General features: G+C 45.3%; 1 protein-coding gene across 2 annotated transcripts in view; it reads right to left on the bottom strand.

Moving 5' to 3' along the window:
- The window catches only part of WWP2 (WW domain containing E3 ubiquitin protein ligase 2), a 177,397-nt gene that overhangs the window by 92,792 nt on the left and 63,396 nt on the right, over positions 1–21,209 (bottom strand). For both annotated transcript variants that reach the window (NM_001279559.1, XM_055364249.2), the window contains 2 exons: positions 7,847–7,984; positions 5,973–6,069 (listed from right to left, as the gene is read on the bottom strand). In NM_001279559.1, the coding sequence (NP_001266488.1) occupies positions 5,973–6,069; positions 7,847–7,984 (235 nt within the window). The remainder of the gene's footprint in view (positions 1–5,972; positions 6,070–7,846; positions 7,985–21,209) is intronic.

The following is a 21,209-nucleotide window of genomic DNA, read 5'->3' as shown; positions in this document are numbered from 1 at the left end:
ATGAACCAAAAAGCAAATTAAATACATTCTTCTCATTTTGTTGTTATTGTTCCATTTCCCTGTATGACTATGGAAATTTTACTGAGATTCTAGACAGAGGAGCCAGTTATTCAAGCCAGAGGAAGTCATGAGGTGCTAGGAGGAGCAGCTCCACTCACAGACAGTCCTGTGGGCTTCATTCCAACTTGACTCCCTGCTATGGTTTGGATGCAGTTTGTCCCCACCAAAATTCATGTTGAAATTTGATTCCCAATGTGGCAGAGTTGGGAGGTGAGACCTAGTGGGAGGTGTTTGGGTCATGGGGGTGGATCCCTCATGAATAAATTAATGTCCTCTCATGGGGGTGAGTGAGTTCTCTCTGTTGGGAACCTGCAAGAATGGGTTATTAAAAAGAGCCTGGCCAGGCGCGGTGGCTCACAGCTGTAATCCCAGCACTTTAGGAGGCCGAGGCGGGCAGATCACCTGAGGTCAGGAGTTCGAGACCAGCCTGACCAACATGGAGAAACCCCATCTCTACTAAAAATACAAAATTAGTCGGGCATGGTGGCGCATGCCTGTAATCCCAGCTACTCAGGGGCTGAGGCAGGAGAATAGCTTGAACCTGGGAGAAAGAAGTTGCAGTGAGCTGAGTTTGCGCCATTGCAGTCCACCCTGGGCAACAAGGGTGAAACTCCATCTCAAAAAAATTTTAAAAAAAGATAAGAAAAATAAATAAAAAGGCAGGGCATGATGGCTCACGCCTGTAATCCCAGCACTTTGGGAGGCCAAGGTGCGTGGATCGCCTGAAGTCAGGAGTTTGAGACCAGCCTGACCAATATGGTGAAACCCCGTCTCTACTAAAAATGCAAAAATTAGTCGGGCATGGTGGCATGTGCCTGTAGTCCCAGCTACTCCGGAGGATGAGACAGGAGAATTGCTTGAACCTGGGAGGCAGAGTTTATAGTGAGCCGAGATCGTGCCACTGCACTCCAGCCTGGGCAACAGAGCAAGACTCCATCTCAAATTTAAAAATAAATAAATAAATAAATAATAAAAAGAGCCTGGCAGCAGGTGTAGGGCCTGGCACACACCTGTAGTCCCAGCTACTTGGGAGGCTAAAGCAAGAGGATCCCTAGAACCCAGGATTTTGAGGCTGCAGTGAGCTGTGGGTGAGCCACTGCACTCTAGCCAGGGTGACAGAGCAAGACTCTAAATATATATTTCGTTTAAAGAAGAATAAAATAATGAACACCTGGGACCCACCACCCAGGCAAAGAAACAACATGACCAGTATCTTAGAAACTTTCTCTGTACTCTTTTCTCATTACACCTGTCTCCCTCCTCCCAAGATAACCTCCTGAATTCAGGGTTCATTATTCCCATTCTTTTTTCTTTTTTTTTTTTTCTTGAGACAGAGTCTCACTCCATCACTCAGCTGGAGTGCAGTGGCGCAATCTCGGCTCACTGCAACCTCCACCTTGGGGGTTCAAGTGATTCTCCTACCTCAGCCTCCCGAATAGCTGGGATTACAGGTGCACGCCACCATGCCAAGCTAATTTTTATATTTTTAGTAGAGAAGAAGTTTCGCCATTTTGGCCAGGCTGGTCTTGAACTCCTGACCTCAAGTGATCCACCCGCCTCGGCCTCCCCAAAATGCTGGGATTACAGGCGTGAGCCACCACACCCAGTCCCATCCATTTTTTATAGTTTTACTGCCTCTGAAGGTATCCATACAACATGTATTGTTTGGCTTTGCATTTTTCAACTTTCTACGTATGACATCCTACTATGTACTGTTTTCTATGACCTGCTTCTCTTGTTCAACATTATGTTTCTAAGATTCCACCATATGGATATAACCATTTTTCACCCATTTTTACTGTGAGACAGTATTCCATTATAGGAGTGTAGGACAATTTATGATATAACTCTTTCTTTACATAATCAGACCTCTGATTCCATATTAACACAGTCTGTGGGCAAACAAATGTATGCCACATGAATTGCTGGTGGCAGTCCCATGCTGGCTTCCATGTGCCAGACCAGATAAGTATTCTTTTTTTTTTTTTTTTGAGATGGAGTCTGGCTCTGTCACCCAGGCTGGAGTGCAGTGGCTAGATCTCACCTCACTGCAACCTCCGCCTCCCAGGTTCAGGCAATTCTTCTGCCTCAGCCTTCCAAGTAGCTGGGATTATAGGCACACACCACCATGCCTGGCTAATTTTTGTACTTTTAGTAGAGACAGGGTTTCACCATGTTGGCCAGCCTGGTCTCAAACTCCTGACCTCAAGTGATCTGCCTGCCTCAGCCTCCCAAAGTGCTGGGATTACAGGCATAAGCCACCACGCCCAGGCTTCATCTGATTATTCTTGAAGAGGAGGCAAGATCCCACTAAGAAATGGAGCTGTGAGACCTTGCTTAGCAAGCAAGTGGTGCTCTGCGGGATGAGCTTGGACGAATGAACCCCTCAGATAAAACCCTTTCACAGTTCCAGTTCTGCAGCTTTACCACGCAGAGGAAAGAAGGAGAGGAAAGGGTTGCTTTGACATTGCAGTCTTCACCTTCATGGGCAGGTCAGAGCACCTTTGTTTGATCACAGTGAATAGCACCCAAGTCCAAGAAAAACCTACCCTTCAGACAGCAAAAGCTAAATATTTAGTCTGGGAGACAGCAGGCAGAAGCCCATCATTCTCTCTGCCCCCAGAAAGCAAGGACAGCAAAGGACTGCCCTTGATCCCAAAGGTCTGATTCATCACCTCCCAACTACAGTCCTTGATGTAAATGCACCGGTAATGCCTCACTTCCCAGGCTTAGCAGGGAAGGGGGGTAGGCATGTACAAACGAGTCTCCAGATACAAAGAAAACCCACTGCCACTTTCACCGAGTGCTCCCGTTGTGTAAGGCCCTCTGACTGACACGCCTCATCTCAGTTCATTCCCACAATAACCCTGTGAGACAGGTGATACCCCCACTTTACACCTGAAAAAAACTGGGGATCTGAGAGGTTTTGTGACTTATCCAAAATCATATAGCCAGTAAATGACAGGCCAGAATTCGATCTGCATCTCCTGATTCCAAAGCCCTACACCTTTATCCAATAGACTCCTTGGCCACCGCCTACAGTCATAAGCATGTGTGCACAGTGACCTTCATACCTGCAACAGCAAAGTGGAAAGGGGGCTTTTAAGGAGGCAAAGAGACAGCCTTTGGATAATATTTGCAAAAGTATTTTCTGCTGAATGGCAACAGGTTCCATGTGAGTGCAGAATGAATAGTTACTTAGATGGCAGAGGCCAGGGAAAACTCAGATGCTACACGTAGTAAAAGCCTGCAGCAGCTAACAGACTGCAGAGGACTCCGATAAGGCTTACACTATCGGAAGGCACCTTGCTCACCAGTAACTAACTAGCACTGAATGTCTACCACGTGTGATGGGCCAAAATGCATCCGATTTCCTGTTGCAGCCTGGCTGCTGCAACACCGATGACCTGGTGTCATTCTCAACACCAATGACAACAAACAAGGTTTAACAGGATCTCTGAATTTCAAGGTCGATCAACTAGAGGAATTCAGAGACCAGTAAATAGGTCAAGAATTTAGATCCAAACTTGTTAATAGCTGAATCTGACTTTGAGCCCCAAATTAAGTTATATGGGTGTGTTTGAGACAAACTTTCCAACTCAGCTAAAAGACTAAGATGCAGTTACTAGCACCAAAGCTGAGAAGGCATCACTCTCTAAAGAGTGAAATACTCAAGTATTCCTTCCTCTCTAAAAGAGTGAAATGCTCAAGTATTCCTTGCCCACCGCTGTTCTAGCTTAAGAAATTGTTTCCTCCAGTTCCAGGTGCCCATCATGGCTTTGTTGACACAAGATTTGCCAATTACACTGTCATTCATCACCCCGTGAGACCCAACTATTGTAAGTCACCTACCGAGACACGGAAAACATGACTGGTCTTTGGGAGTGAGGCAATGCCTTTACAGTGACTTGGAGAAAAGAGAATGGGGAAATGGCATCTCTGCTTCTAATAAAGGTACGGAAAAAAGATCCGAACATCCATCTTGTCTTGCTCCCGCCACTTGCCAGTCACCACAACCTCATAAGCCCACAAAACAACCAAATCTGGAGAAGCTGACAGCTGTCCTCAGAGGGATCTTTTAAGATGCTGCGGGTATTGGCTAAAATCATATTCCATTTTTCAAAGCATTATTCCCCCTCCCTAGGGTCTGTTTGGGAAGTTTTTTTGTTTTTTTGTTTTTTTTACAGACATAGTCTCACTCTGTTACCCAGTGCCCTGTTGCTAGCTCAGTGCAGCCTCAAACTCTTGGGCTCAAGCAATCCTCCCACCTCAGTCTCCCAAGTAGCTGGGACTACAGGCACACACTACCATGCCCAGCTCATTTTTCTATCTTTTATAGAGACAGAGCCTCCCTAGGTTGCCCAGGCTGGTCTTGGAACTCCTGGCCTCAAGCGATCCTCCCACTTTGATCTTCCAAAAGAGCTGGAATTACAGGCATGAGCCACTGTGCCTGGCCTCATTTGGGAAGATTTTACTGCCAGTTACTCACCTACTTTCCGCAAGTGATAAAGATTTACAAACTACATTCGTAGTTTGTACATTTAAGATTATTTTCCTCAAAATGTCCTTTAAATATCTGGGGATTTTGCACACTGCAATAAACAATAAACAAAGGTGCCAACCCTCTCCCCTCATCTCTTTATACTTAGAACTATTTTCCTGCCTAGACGTTCAGTTGCCATGGAAATGAGTTTGCACCACTAACACAGGTATAAAATGGGAATTTCAGTAAATAACATTATGTCATTTGTAATACGTATAACAAGTATAATATTTGGACTCTAAGCATAGGAGGTCTTAACCAACACTACAAGGGAACCATGGGCCACCCCCAAAGCAGAATGCATGACAGAAAATTGCACAAAGAACCATTGCTCTAAGCATTTCTATGTGTGTCCTGGAAGAATAACTGTGGCTGCAGCCCCGGACATACAAAAAAGCAGTCAGGTTTCCTGTTCAACAGTTCTTTTTATCCAATAACCTACTTAGCCAGTCCCAATCTTCATCAAGGAGCCTCTGACCCTTCTAAGAATCCTGAATTCTTTCACAACCATAAAAAAGAATAAAAAATAAGTCAGGTACAGTGGCTTACGGCTGTAATCCCAACAGTTTGGGAGGCCAGGACAGGAGAATCGGTTGAGTCCAGGAGTTCGAGACCAGCCTGGGCAACATGGTAAAACCCTATCTCTACAAAAATAAAAAAATTAGCCAGGCATGGTGGCACATGCCTGCTGTCTCAGCTACTCAGGATGCTGAGGTGGGTGGATTGCTTGAGCCCAGGAGGTCACGGCTGCTATGAGCTGTGATGGTGCCACAGCACTCCAGCGTAGGCAACAAAGCAAGACCCCATATCAAAAAACAAAACAAAAGAATGAAATCCTTTGCAGAGACATGAATATAGCCGGACAGTGGAGGCCACTATCCTAAGCAAATCAATGCAGAACAGAAAACCAAATACCACATGTTCTCATTTATAAGTGGGAGCTAAACATTGAGTACACATGAACACAAAGATAGAAATAATAAACACTGGAGACTCCAAAAACAAGGAGGGAGAGGAGCAAGAATTGAAAAACTACCAATCAGGTACTATGTTCACTATCTGGGCAATAGGATCATTAGAAGCCCAAACCTCAACATCATGCAATATACCCATGTAACAAACCTGTACATGTACCCCCTGAATCTAAAATAAAAACAAAAATTAAAAATCTAAATTCAATTAAAAAAAAATAATAAGGATCCTAAGCTCTGGACTCCTCTATTAGCTTCCTTAACTACTGAGTCAGTTACAAGAGCTCTGGAAATCTCCAACAGTTTCTACCATAAAATGTTCCCCGCCATGTCCCAACATGTTTTCAATAGCTCTAAGCAACTTCTTAGCTCTTTGTCCTCACCAAGGGGGGTCTTACCGGGATCTTCCACCAAAGCAGTTTGTGCTGGGGGGCTGGTGCCGGTTCTCTGGAGCTACCGCTGTTCCACTGGAGTCTCTCGAAGGCAGCTGTGATCCTAGAAAGGAATCAATCACAAGAAAAGACAGAAGCATTGAGGAGCTCAACTCGTGTTTGAGATTTGACGGCCAGGAACAGAACTCCGTCTGTGTGTTAGAGTTGCCCACCACCACGGGATACGGACATCCGGCAAGCTGCAGCCACCAGGAGAAGAGGAACAGGGACGATCATATGGATCCGATCCATGCCATGGAGCAGTGGGGCTCAAATCTTGGAAACAGCTTCTCTTCTCCAAGACATTCAAGAACATCCAAGGCACTTACAAGCACATTGCCTTATCCATTAAATGAATATGAGCCTCAAAAACATGAGATAGAGAACAAACGCTAACCATGCAAAGTAGGGGCCAGAAATCGGGGGCATTTCTCCATAATACACCCAGAGAGCTTTTACAAAGCCAAATCAGATCATCATAGTCTTCTGCTAGAAACCCTTCAACAGCTGTTTCTCAAGATGAGGTCCAAAATCCCTACCAAATGTTTCAAGGCTGCGTGATCTGAGTTGACCTGTTTCTCTGATCTCACCTCCTCCATTCTCTCTCCTTCTTGCTCCTAATAATCCAACCACGCTGACTGCCTCTGTTCCCACCACAGGCCAAGCCACCCCTTTACCCCACACTCCCACATCGGCCTGTCTAAACTCCTCATCCTCCAAGTCTCAGCTTCCTCAGAGAAACCTTCCCTGACCCCGCAACTTAGATGAGATCTCCCCCAACAAAGTACAGGAATCTCATAGCACCCTGTGGTTTTCACTGATAGCTTTTGTTACAATCACAGCTATGTAATTATCTGTGTGTTTACTCATTTGATGTCTAACTTCCCCTGCCCTCATCAAGGAGACTGTAAACCTGAAGCAGTGGAGACCATGTGAATTTGGCCCACTGCCATCTGGCTAGCGCCTGGTCTAAGACCTAGTGCATACCAGAATACAATTACATATATATGTGTTGAATGAGTGAATGACACATGTTTTTCTCCAAGCACCAAAGCACCCCAAGCACCGATCAGTCCAGTTAAGGAATTTTTCTCCACAGTCAAGGCCCATCCGGCCACTGAGATTCCAACCAACTGCCCTTGAATTGCAATTCAAATTGCACCCCTTTGAAGCTACAGAAATCCTGCTTGGTGTCTGGAAAGTGCCATGGTTACATCACATCTAACAAAACATTTAATGAGAAAAATTATGGAGAAACCCAACCCATTTCAGACCTCAGACTTCATGAAATAATTTCCTGCTAGATCCAAAGGTGACTAATTTCAGACTAGATCAAAAGAAACAAACTACCAACATTCGGGACAGAGCAGGGGACTCTCTCCAAATTCCCTGCTCTGTCTGTATTTTGCTAGTGTGTATCTCTAGAAGAACACAGCGTCCCCTTCCCAACCAATGCCTCTCATAAAAACACCTTCAACCTCCCCAAAAAGTGTAACTGTATTGGGAAGGAAAATAATGGGCCAAAGTCACATTTGATAAAGATATTTCGTTTTCCAAAGTCCACATGGGATGAAAGATGTTTTTCTCTGCTATCAAACCAAACAATTACATATTTACAAAGACTGGACATTTACTGTGACCCTTGATCAGAAAGTGGCCCTTGAAAATTCATGTTGTGATACTGATCCAGGGAGCTAAGAAGAGTCTGGGCTAGCTATGGGCCAGGCTGAGTGGGAATCAAACCAAGATGGCCTAGTAAGAACCAAGCTCTCAGCACCTCCTGGCCCCCGCCCAGCCCCACCCCGTCCCGGCACAGTCCTGAGGAGCAGGGCGGCACTCACCATCTGTCAGGGCACTGCCATTAGGCACATTTCCCAGATCAACAGTCGGCCCGTCCAGGAAAATTGTCAGCTCTCCGCCTGAGACAACGCTGCCTTTGTTCTCCGTCTGCAGGTTCAGGGTCAGCTGTGTGTTCTCCACTGTAGGGTACAAAAGGCAACATGGATGGGCTAAAGCGAATGCACCCCAAGTTAAGATTCTCTAAATTAGAAGCTTTCATTTCACCTTTGCTGGCTTCTCTGGGAATGCTTTCTCCACATCTTCACATTTTGCCTCGTGGCATGGAAAAAAGAGTGGGAAGGAATATGTCTAATGAAATCACTGTTGTATCAGGCTGGAGGGGAAGCTGCACGCTTTCTAAACATTTCATATCACTGGGTCAGCACCATAATTTCCACATTACTGATGTATTAGTTTGTTTATACTTGCAGGACTGTGAGAAAAGCATAGGGATATTGATGGCGTACAGACGAAGAAATTAGTTGCAAGTAATATCCCCCTGCCCATAGAAACCGAGGAGACCCTAAGGAACTGTCAACAGGAGGCATCTCCATCTAGATGAGGGATTGCAGGGGCTTATTCTTTTCTTATTTGTGTTAAAACATGTTGTTTTTTAAAATTTTCAAACCTGAAAATGTATTGCCTTGAAATAAGGAAAAAAAAGTTAAAACAATGAAACTTCAATACAGGTTAATCAGCCCCATCAGTGACTTAAGGAGAGAGAAGTGAGAAGTGGCCCAGAGCACCCCATCCCCAAGGATAGCAGGCAGATTCAGTCCTGTGGGTGACTGTAGCAGAAAAACAGAACAAGCTGACTGGAGGCAGAAGCACCAAGCCCTAGGCAGGCTAGAAACTGCTGCACACACACCCTCCACCCTGCTACTGAACTTGGCTGTGCTGAATAGCTTCTGTCTAGTTAAGTGTTTAGTCCACACTGAATATTTCAGTTCCCTTCAGTTCAGTCCAGCCAGGAGCTATGGCGTTCGGTTCAGGGCTGTTTAATAATTACCAAGAGGGAATCAGCCTTTATGAGGATTTCCACGGGGTCCGTCCACGCCACATCTTACAAAACCACATATCTGAACCTCCCTCCCCACCCGCCCCACCCAATCCAACACTTTGTTTTATTTCTTAGTTGCTACTGCATGATTATAAGCTATCTTACCTGTCTTCTAGAACAAGGTAGAGTATGTATAAATGTCTCCATAAGCACACTAAGGTAAATTTCAGCACTTTCTAGAGATAACCCCCCTTCCCCCATCCCCCCCAAAAAAAGACTGCTCTAAATCCCTCTACAGATACAACCCTTTAAGAACTTAGCAGAAAATTCTGCATCAAGTCAAAGATCTATTATAATAAGATAGAAACCAGTTACCCTTTGGGTTTTCAAGCTCTCCTAAGAGCTCTACCTTCCCTTAATCTCTCTTCCCTGCCATGGATCTCTCCAATTCTTTTCTGAGTGAGTCTGCTGCTATTTTCAGCCAGTTCCACTGAGGGCCTTGGTGAGTACTAAACGTTTCTATAAAATAACACTTGTAGTTTCCAAAGGAAACGAGTTCCTTCAAAAGCCAAGGAGTATGGGAAGGAACTGAGGCCTTTCAACCCCCAGCCACCTCTTGCCATCCCTGGGAGTGGCCACTTGGGAAGCAGCTGCTCCAGCCCCAGCAGAGCCTAACCCTACAGCTTAGTCCACATCCTGAATGCAGCCTCGGGAGAGATCCCTGGCCAGGCTGCCCAGCTAAGCTGCTGCCAAATCTGGCCCCCTGAAACTATGCAGTCGTAAGTGTTGATTATTGTGGGCTTTTTTTTTTTTTTTTTTAAGTCAAGGAGGGTCTCCCTCCTCCCTTATGCCAAGATCCAGTGCCTAAGTCTCTGGCAATAGGGTTTTTAAGCACGTGGGTTAAGAGAGGGTGTGGTCAGGCACTCTGAGTTTAATTCACAGTTCTAGTCCCTGAGAGCTGTGCACCGTGAAGCAAACTACCTAACCTGAGCATCAGTCTCCCTACCTGCAAAACAGGGGTAATCATGGCACCTTTTTCAGAGGACTCTTGCAAAGAAGTAAATGGCACCTACCGAGTTCCTAATAAGCTGTCATTTTTATCATCTCCCTGTTGACTTTCCTGTGTTTAGGAAGATTCCTAATTCCTCTTGGTCTAACTTCTCATTCACTGCATTTGTTTTTTGTTTTGCTTTTTAATTTTTTTTTTATAGAGACATGGTTCACTATGTTGCCCAGGCTGGTCTCGAACTCCTAGCCTCAAGCAATCCTCCCACCTTGGCCTCCCAAAGTGCTGGGATTACAGGAGTGAGCCACCGCACCCTAGCCTTCATTCATTTTATAGTCATTCTTCTCTTGATCCTTCTGATCCTTCTGAGACTTTTTTGGGCTGTGAGCACAGAATCTTCCAAGGTAAGCCACAGACCCATCACGCAGACAAACTGTCCTTTCATCTTGTTTCCAGGTCATCTCCTAAAGGCGCCCAGCCTTCTGGCTCCAGGACACACGCCACTGTTGGAAGCGTGCTGAGGGATGAGCATTCTGAAAGGCTCCTTGATTCCTGTCCTGATACCTCAAAGGTCATCATTTCATAAATGGAGTGTTGGCACTTTTTTTTCCTCCTTCCTGGAGGACTGATAATGTTCAACAGGAGAGTGGAGGAACCCAAGGCCTCTTGTTGCTAATTTCTACCCCCGTGACAGTCACACTGCCATGGGCCTTGGACAGAAGGCAGAGAGATAGCCTGAATTTTCCTCTCCATGGTCTCGTCTCAGGGATCCAAGTTAGCTCTTCTATCTGGTTTATCTACTCATTGTCTCCAGTGGAATCATTATATATTTGAAGGCTCAGAAGCCATCATACAACACCTTGAGACACATTTTGCCTTCAAAAAGAGCCAATGGGCTGGGTGCGGTGGCTCATGCCTGTAATCCCAGCACTTTGGGAGGCTGAGGTAGGAGGATCACCTGAGGCCAGGAGTTCAAGACGAGCATGAGTAACACAGTGAGACTTTGTCACTACAAAAAAATTAATTAAAAGCAGCCAGCCAGGCTCAGTGGCTCATGCCTGTAATCCCAGCACTTTGGGAGACCAAGGAGGGTGGATTGCTTGAGTCCAGGAGTTCAAGACCAGCCTGGGAAACATGGTAAAACCCCATCTCTAATAAAAATACCAAAAATTAGCTGGATATGGTAGTAGGCAACTGTAGTCCCAGATACTGAGGAGGCAGACGTGGGAGAATCACCTGAGCCTGGGAGGTCGAGGCTGCAGTGAGCCAAGATCATGCCACTGCACTCCAACCTAAGCAACCAAAATGAGACTGCGTCTCAAAAAAATAAAATAGGACTGGGCATGGTGGCTCATGCCTGTAATCCCAGCACTTTGGGAGGCTGAGATGGGCTGCGATGGGTGGGTCGCTTGAGCTCAGGAGTTCGAGACCATCCTGGGCAACATGGTGAGACCCTGTCTCTATTAAAAATACAAAAAATCACCCAGGCCTGGCGGGGTGCACCTGTGGTCCCCACTACCTGGGAGGCTGAGGTGGGAGGATTACTTGAGCCCGGGTTGGGGGCATACATTGCAGTGAGCCAAGATTGCGCCACTGCACTCCAGCCTGTGTGACAGAGCGAGACCCTGTCTCAAAAAATAAATTAATTTAATTTAAATTTAAATAGCCAATGAGGAGAGGGAGGGCCTTTTTTCTTTAAACTAAACTTTTGAGAACATAACCCTCCTCTGTTCTATTTGAGACCTCTAGCTGTCACCATGATAACCAAGTGATCTAATTTACTGTCACTGAGAGCAAAGCAAGGCAACCTGATGCCACATGCTTCACATGAAAGAGGGAGATAGAGAAACATTAAATGATACCATGAGGAAGCAATCAGATGCCAGAATGTGAGACATCCATACAATAACTGTCCTGAACTCCTGAAAATGTCAATGTCATTAAATTCATTTAAAGAAAAAAAAAAAAAGGAGGCAGGATGGAGACTCTTCTAGATCTAAAGAAAACCAACAAATGCCATGCATGAATTGTGACTAAACCTTGGTTTGAAAAAAATACTTGGCCGGGTGCGGTGGCTCACGCCTGTAATCCCAGCACTTTGGGAGGCCGAGGCTGGCGGATCAGGAGGTCAGGAGATCGAGACCACGGTGAAACCCCGTCTCTACTAAAAATACAAAAAATTAGCCGGGCGTGATGGCGGACGCCTGTAGTCCCAGCTACTTGGGAGGCTAAGGCAGGAGAATGGTGTGAACCCAGGAGGCGGAGCTTGCAGTGAGCCGAGATTGCGCCACTGCACTCCAGCCTGGGCGACAGAGCGAGACTCCGTCGCAAAAAAAAAAAAAAAAGAAAGAAAAAAATACTCTTGGGATAAATGGAGAAATTTGCATACAAACTGAATATTAGATGATGTTTGAAATTATTGTTAACTTTTTTAGGTTCAATAGTAGTACTATGGTTTTATGGACAGGCACGGTGGCTCACGTCTGTAATCCCAGCACTTTGGGAGGCCGAGGTGGGTGGATCACCTGAGCCCAAGAGTTCGAGATCAGCCTGGCCAACATGGTGAAACCCCATCTTTACTAAAAATACAAAAATTAGCCAGGCATGGTGGCACACACCTGTAATCCCAACTACTTGGGAGGCTAAGGCAGGAGAATCACTTAAACATGGCAGGCGAAGATTGCAGTGAGCCAGGATCGTGCCACCACATTCCAGCCTGGGCAACAGAGCAAGACTCTGTCTCAAAAAAAAAAAAAAATTTACTTTGGTTTTATATGAGAATGTCTTATTCTTGGGAGATGCAAGAGTAGATGAGAATGATATATGCATTTATTTTCAAGTGATTTTTTAGAAGAACAGGGTGAAGTTTTGGGGATTAAAGTGTCATGATAGCTGCAATTTACCTTCAAACGGCTCAGGAAAAAAAATACACCCAGCCATATACTATAATAACACATAGATAAAACAAATTTGGCAAAAAAATGTTAACTAGTGCCAGAAATAGGTGGATGGCATTTGGGTGTTCATTGTATCACTCTTTCAATTCTTCCATATGTTTGCAAATTTCATAATAAACATTGGGGAAAGGTTTTTTAAAATTGGCACGGTTATTTAAAAAATTAAACTTCAGAGAACAGAACACCTCATTATTTGCTTTTTTAAAAAATTGAGCCAGAGGAACCCTATAATACATAATGGGACTAAAGAAACCATTAGCTAATTGAGTGACAGATTCGAGCATACAGGGGAGGCTGAAAGGCGTAAGTGTGGCTGGAAAACATATACTAGAACCTTAGTTATAAATAGCAGTCTTAGCCACCTCACCTCTGGGGCCCTCTGTTTTCACTACAGCTGTGCAGATGGCTCTACAGAGGCCCTTTCTATTCCAGTATGTCTTCCTGCTGCCTTTGGAGGCATTGCTCAAAATCAAGAAACCCATGAAAAAGTAGGTTTAGTGAGTCCATTTCCATAACTGGAATCTGAGTTAGCATATAGGAAGCTCACAAGCTCCCCTCAAGCTCATCAAGCCCTGCTCTATCTGCATCCGTGCTGTTCACATCCGTGCCTTGAGCACCTACTATTCTAGTGACTCAACAGGAACAAGATGGGCAAAAATCTGTGCTCCTAGAGCATTTACATTCTACTTGGGAGAAACAGACAATAAGCAATTTCTTTTCTTTTTTTCCTTAAAAAAAAAAAGCAAATTGCATAATCTGTTAGAAGGTGGCAAGTGCAGGCTGGGCGCCATGGCTCACGTCTGTAATCCCAGCACTTTCAGAGGCCAAGGCAGGCGGATCATTTGAGGTCAGGAGTTTGAGACCAGCCTGGCCAACATGGTGAAACCCCGCCTCTACTGAAAATACAAAACATGAGCTGGGTGTGGTGGTGGGCACCTGTAATCCCAACTACTCGGGAGGCTGAGGCAGAAGAATCGCTTGAACCCAGGAAACAGAGATTGCAGTGAGCCGAGATTGCACCATTGCACACAGCCTGGGCAACAAGAGCGAAACTCCGTCTCAAAAAAAAAAACTAAAAAAAATTTTTTTAATGAAATAAAAAAATTTAAAAAAGAAGGTGGCAAGTGCAATAGGAAAAAATAAAAGAAGGGGGATGAAGAATGCTAAGCTGGGAGAGGATGTGGGGTAGAGAAGAAAAACCCCCCTGGGAAGGTGACAATTGAGCAAAGACTAAAGGATGGGGGAAGTCACGTGGGTATCTGGAGGAAGAACATTCTAGGCAGAGGAAAAAGCAAGCCCAGAGGTGCTAGGTGAGAGAGCATGCCTAGCATGTCTGGGGAATGGCAGGGAGGCCAGGGCAGCTGGAGTGGAGCAAGGGAAGAGAGGAACAGATGAGGGCAGGAGGTAACCAGAGCCTCCCAGTCAGGCCTTGGGACAAGGTCCTTGGCAATTGCTCAACATGGGACGGGGCTCCGTTACAGGGTTTTGAGCAAGGAAGTGACCTGATTCCTGCTGTAGCACAACCAGTCTGGCTACAGGAGAAGGGCTGAGGTACACAAGACCAGGTAGGAGGTCACTGTGGTAATCCAGGCAAGAGCAGATGGTGGTTTGGGCAAAGGTGATGGCAGTGTCTTTAAGAAACACAGTGTCTGAGAAGATTCTACCCTGGCCTCCTCCCTAGCATGAGTTAGAAAGCCCCAGGACTCCCCACCGAGCACATCAGCCAGGCCCCGCAGGGCCACTGATCTCTTGGAATCAAAGCTTTGGGCAAGTCACAGGCAGGGGCTGCAAACAGTGCCAATTTAGAGCATGGCTAGAGGAAGTCTGATTCAATTAGGACTAAATGGAACATATATAATGAAAATATTCAGCTGGCAAGAGGCTTAGGTTTCACCAAGAAAGCCAAAGGCCTAAGCTCATGCTAACTTCAGTAATCAGCAAACATACTTCTTCAGCTATACGACTGCACCCTTCTGTTCTAAGTAATAACTGGTTACCAATACCTTCTAATGCTACTTTATGGAGGTCGACAGACAGCAGTAAGGCTGAATATGAGAATCTAGGGAAAAAGACTCTGGGAAGTCCCCAGGGACTGTGCCCTTTGAAAGACAGCCCTTTAAAAGCCAGCATACCAAGAGAGACAATCAGACACCACGTGCCTCCTGATGGAAACACATATCACCACACCAGAGAAAAAAAAGAACCAAGGTCAGTCTCAGCCTCTAGATCTGCCCATGAGGGACAGAGAGACACGCAGACCCACACTTTCGGGAGACATACAGCAAAATCCAAAGTGTGGGAAACTGTAAAGGACACGCTGTCCAGTTTCTTCAACAACACACTGCAAGGAGTAAAAAGAGGGAGGACAACCTCTAAGTTAAGAGAGACTGAAGAGATACATCAATCTTGTTTGGTTCCTGACTCAGACAAACCGATGGCTTAAAAAGGCTGAGCACAGTGGCTCACGCCTGTAATCCCAGCACTTTGGGAGGCCAAGGCAGGGGGCTCGCTTGAGTCCAAGAGTTTGAGACCAGCCTGGGCAACAAAGTGAGACCCCATCTCTATAAAAAATACAATAAAATAATTAGTTGGACGTGGTGGCGTGCACCTGCGGTCCCACCTTCATGGGAGGCTAGGCAGGAGAATCACTTGAGCCCAGAAGGTCAAGGCTGCAGTGAGCCATGTTTGCATCACTGCACTCCAGCCTAGGCAAGAAAGCAAGATCCCATCTCGAAAAATAAAAATAAAAAATAAAAAGGTTGGGCCAGGCACAGTGGTTCACACCTGTAATCCCAGCACTTTGGGAGGCCAAGGCAGGCAGATCACTTGAGTTCAGGAGTTCAAGCCAGCCTGGCCAACATGGCAAAACCCCATCTCTACTAAAAATACAAAAATTAGCCAGGTGTGGTGGCACACATCTGTAATCCCAGCTAACTTGGGAGGCTGAGGCACAAGAATCACTTGAACCCAGGAGGCAGAGGTTGCCGTGAGCTGAGATCCATGTCACTGCACTCTGGCCTGAGTGATGCAGTGAGACTCTGTCTCAAAAAACATTAAAAATTTTTTAAAAATACAATGAAAGGGTTACACTACAACTGGGGACATGTAAAAACTGACTAGATAGTTCAAAATATTAAGTGATTACCATTGAGTTTTCTAGGTATGAAATTGGCATCATGGGTTGGGTTTTTAAGAGTTCTTATCTTTTAGAGAAATACACTAAAATATTAATATTTATAGTTGAAGTATGTCTGGGATTTTCATAAAATTAATCCAGCAGGGGTGGGATGGGAAGTTAGATAAGACAGGAATGGCCCGTCATAGATGGCTGCTGAACTGGGTAATGGCATGTGGGGATTCATCGACTGTTTTTCCACCTCTGTGTATGTTTCACATTTCCTATAACAGTTTTTGTTCTAGTAACTGGCCACTATCAAACAAAACAAACCAAAACAAACAAACAAAGAAGGCAGGGCGCAGTGGCTCACACCTGTAATCCTAGCACTTTGGGAGGCCGAGGCAGATGGTTCGCTTGAGCTCAGGAGTTCGAGACCCGCCTGGGCAACATGGTGAAACCCTGCCTCTACTAAAAACACAAAAATTAGCTGGGCATGGTGGTACCTGCCTATAGTCCCAACTACTTGGGGGGCTGAGGCAGAATAATCGCTTGTGCCCAGGAGGTCAAGGCTGCAGTGAGCTGAGATCAGGGTACTGCACTCCAGCCTGGGTGACAGAGTGACACTGTCTCAAAAAAAAAAAAAAAAAAAAGTTTTTGTTTTCTTTCATGCCAGCATGCCTAAGGTACTAACAGCAACTATAACAATAAAAACTTGCAAGAATTTGACAAAATATAGTTTAAAATATAAAAAGGTAGAAGACACATCAGTCAAGCTGTTTGGGGAATAACTCTTACTCTTATTTTTCCTCCCTTCAAAGCCTCAGATTTGCAAGTGGCTTCAAGTTAATAATTTCCTACTGAGAAGAGTTTGTACGTGCAGCAAGGATGAGTCATATTTTTCTAAGAGTTACTTTTTCCCTTTCTTGACCTGGATTTTTAAAAATATGTTGTTTGCATGTGGTACTAATAAATATAGATAAATAGGGCATGGAAATTGCCGTCCTTATTCCAACAAAAGAAAAAAAACTACATAAACTGTAACTGCCAGACCATGCTACTATAATGCAATTCCGTTACAAAATCCAGAACTCTTGCCTGGAGAGTTTCACAGCAAATGTATGAAAGAACTTTCTAGTTTGGGGTCTTTTCTCATTATTGTCCCTCCCCACCCCATACCACCGAAATGTATGTGCATGTCAAAGGAAAAATAGTTCTGTTTTCTTTTGGTTCCTAATTCAGAATACAAATGTTAGGATTTACCTGGAAATTTGAGAAACATGAAACAAGAAAGAAAGGAGAATTTTTTAAAGGGAGGCCAAGGACGCCAGGATTAAGAGTCTCTGAAGCCCGATGAAGATGTGACTGATTTGGCCATTAACATAAGACCTGCTTAGTGAAACCAGCCTCCTTCTTCCTGCCTCCCTCTGCCCTCAATCCCATAGGCCCATCAAAAGCAGGTGAGAGTAAGCAGCACTTCATTAACAGGCCCGTGTTCATTCTACACAGAACTGCAAACACTGGTACACAGAGGAAGGGAACCGGGGGAAATTCCAGAAGGGCAGAGAGTAAACAGTCTCCTTTCCATTCCCCAGTTCCCTGAAACTCAGACACACACAGGCTGGAGTCTACCCCAGGTCTAGAGAGAAGGCTCTTTCACATTTCCTTTGCAGTAAAGGAAGCCAGATGATTCCAGGATTTACTGTTACGATGGCTCTTCAGCTTCCAACCTTAGCCAGAGCCTAACAACAGAAAGTCTCTTCTACCCAGCTAGGCCAACAGTGAACACTGGTATTCCTGTTGGGGCACCAATACTGACTCTGCTCACTCCACCTCCCCGCAGCCCCCCAACACTCACACTCTGGCAGGGTCTTACCCAGAACCCAGAATGTAATGAGAACTCTGGCTTGGTCTTGCAGTCTCTCTTTGGGCTACTACCGCTGGGAATCTACCCTTTATCATTGCTAAATTAAAGTTTTGGTCTCCTGGGGGTTGTATGAACTCTTCTAGAGAAAATAGCCTCATTTTTACAAAGCCAGTTTACAAACTTTTTCTCTGTGTCTTGTTCATTTATTCAGGAAACATTTCCTGGGCTGGGCACAGTGGCTCATCCCTGTAATCCCAACACTTTGGGAGGCCGAGGCAGGAGGATGGCTTGAGACCAGTTTGGGACCAGCCCGGGCAACAAAGTGAGACCCTCATCTCTATAAAACAGAAAAAAACTAGGCCGGGCATGGTGGTTCTCGCCTGTAATCCCAGCTCTTTGGGAGGCCAAGGCAGAGAGATCGCCTGAGCGCTGGAGTTCAAGACCCACCTAGGCAACGTGGTGAAACCCCATCTCTACTAAAAATACAAAAACTAGCCAGGCATGGTGGCATGTGCCTGTAATCCCAGCTACTCGGGTGGCTGAGGCAGGAGAATCACTTGAATCCAGGAGGCGAACGCTGCAATGACCCAACATCGCGCCACTGCATTCCAGCTTAGGTGAAAGAGTGAGACTCTAACTGAAAAAAAAAAAAAAAAATTAGCTGGGCGCAGTGGCGTGTGCCTATGGTCCCAGCTACTCAGGAGGCTGAGACAAGAGGATTACTTGAACCCAGGAGGTTCAAGTAACATTTGCTGGGTGCCCACTATCTTCCAGACAGTGCTTGAAGCTATGTTATCATGGAGAATGGAAACAGACGTTGTCCCTGCTTTTAGGAACCTTACAATTAATTCAGTGGGAGAAGTGGAAGTAACAAGGAAATGTAAAGTTGCAACTGTAAGAAAAGGTTTCATGCAAGAGATATTAACATATGGTCCCCTGAGCAGCCAGATGCTTGGCCTGGTCAGGACATCAGGAAAAGTTTCTTGAGAAACTGATAACTGTCATCTAAGTTTCAAGAAGACAGCTAGCAGGGTAGGGCAGGGCAGGGAGGAAGACCATCCAGGCAGGGGAAATGTTGTGTGCAAAGGTCCTGTGGCACAATGAGCTGGGTGCATTCAGGAAAGTGGGCAGAGATGAACGGGGCTGGACTGGAATGAGATCCAAATGGGTGGGAAGACTGAGTGGTCACTGGACATTGCAATGCCTTGTGACATGCTGTGTTAGAGAGTTTTTCTGTATCCTAAGAGCCACTGCACAGTGCTAAAGGGTTTTTTAACTGAGGTGTGACAAGATCAGCCTTGCTGGATTAATAATCATTCTGGCTTTGGTGTGGAAAACAAGCCGGAAGAAAGGAAGGACAGAAACAGGCAGAGCAGACAGGAGGCTGCAGATGAAAATTTTGGCAGCCAGGAAAGGACTAGAGCAGAAGAAGTGGAGCTGAAGAAGTGGGCAGACTTGCAAAAGTAAAAATCAAGATAATCTGAAAAGAGATTAGAAAACGGGGTGGGCAAGAGGGGTCGGGTATCGAAGACGGCTCCTGGGTTTCTAAAGCACTTAACTGGACAAATAGAGGCTCTATACGATGAAATACAGAATACGGGAACAGGACCAAGTCTGAGGAGGTGACTTGCACATGTTGAGGTGCTTCTGACAGGGAAACCCCTGTCAGGGAACACCACAGGGAAACACCAAGAGAGTCGTCAGATACGTGGGAAGAGAGCTCAGAAGTAATTCAAATCTGTGGCTCACCTGCACACGGTGGTTTGCATAGAGAGGAAGTTCAAACAGGGATGAGATCATGGAAGAAGAGGATGGAATAATAGGAAACTCCCATATTTAACAGTTAAATAGATGATGACCTTGCCAAGACGGGTGGATCACCTGAGGTGAGGAGTTCAAGACCAGCCTTGCTAACATGGCAAAACCCTATTTCTACTAAAAATATAAAAATTAGGCCAGGCACGGTGGCTCACATCTGTAATCCCAGCACTTTGAGAGGCCAAGGCAGGCGGATCACCTGAGGTCAGGAGTTCAAGACCAGCCTGACCAACATGGAGAAACCCGTCTCTACTAAAAATACAAAATTAGCGGGGTGTGGTGGTGCATGCCTGTGATCCCAGCTACTCAGGAGGCTGAGGCAGGAGACTCGCTTGAACTAGGGAGGCAGAGGTTGTGGTGAGCTGAGATCGCGCCATTGCACTCCAGCCTGGGCAACAAGAGCGAAACTATGTCTCAAAGAAAATTAATAAAAAATTAATAATAGATGATGACCTTGCAAGAAAGACAGAGAAGAACAGCTGGAGAGATGGGAGGAAGATCAAGAAGGGTTCCTGGGAAGGCAGGAAAGGGGAGCCTCTAAGCATGGATGGGGCATCTGCGCTTAGGAGGAGGGAAAGAAAGGAAGGTGGATTGGGCACTCATGTCCTCATTTCAGTACATAACGGACTCATCAACCAGGACCACCCTTATTTCTCTTGATTCAGGGTCCCAGTGCTCTACAGGCAAGGCCCATGCAGCTACACACATTTTCCTTTACTTAAAAAAAAAAGTACATATGCACACACAATTCAGCACCAGTTACCCATTACAGTCACCCACGTAACAAGGTACCCCAGAAGGAGTCTCGGGAACCAGCTGTGGATCCTCTTAAAACAAGATACAAAGACTTCATCCGTCTTGGTAAATCTCTCAAGCCGTAGCATATTTTAATTTTTTAAAAGGTACCTGGGGAAATAAATACAGATCTGGGAAGGTTAAGTCTTTAGAATAAATTATCAGTTCACATCATTACTGCTGCCTTGTCATTAGTGCTCCTCGTCTCCAAGGCGAGGGAGAGTCCCTGCCACACCATTAATCCCCTGCCCAGGCCCTGCCTGGCTCCAACAGATCACCCATGCTCTGTGCCCTCAGGGAACCGCAGCGGCCACAACCACCTCTCTCAGTTGCCAGGTATCAAAGCCATGTTTATAAACACCTTCCAAAGAACAAACCTCCTTTTAAATGTTCTTTGCAGAGCAAAATGTAGGAGTCCTCTTAGAAAATTATTTTTTAAGGTTACAATTCTGCTTTCAAAAAAATTCCCTTATATACATTGGAGTTTTTTTACAAATTATAATTTCAGATGAGGGACCTATTATGCCCCAATTAAGATTTGGATTAGTGATTATAAAGCGTGTACAACAACATGGAAAATTATTCATACCACAACGTTAAGTTTTTATTTTTTTTGAGATGGAGTCTGTCGCCCAGGCTGGAGTGCAGTGGCGCGATCTTGGCTCACTGCAACCTCTGACATTATAGAATGCACCCTATTATTAAAATCATGTAAAAATAAGTATACAAAGGGGCAAAGAAATAAATGAACTAGGGAAAAATGATAAGTTGTGTTTGAGCAGTAAGATTATGAAATAAAGATTTTCT

This window comes from Gorilla gorilla, chromosome 18, assembly GCF_029281585.2.
Source record: "Gorilla gorilla gorilla isolate KB3781 chromosome 18, NHGRI_mGorGor1-v2.1_pri, whole genome shotgun sequence".
Taxonomy (NCBI): domain Eukaryota; kingdom Metazoa; phylum Chordata; class Mammalia; order Primates; family Hominidae; genus Gorilla; species Gorilla gorilla.
This window is presented reverse-complemented; position numbering and strand designations above follow the sequence as displayed.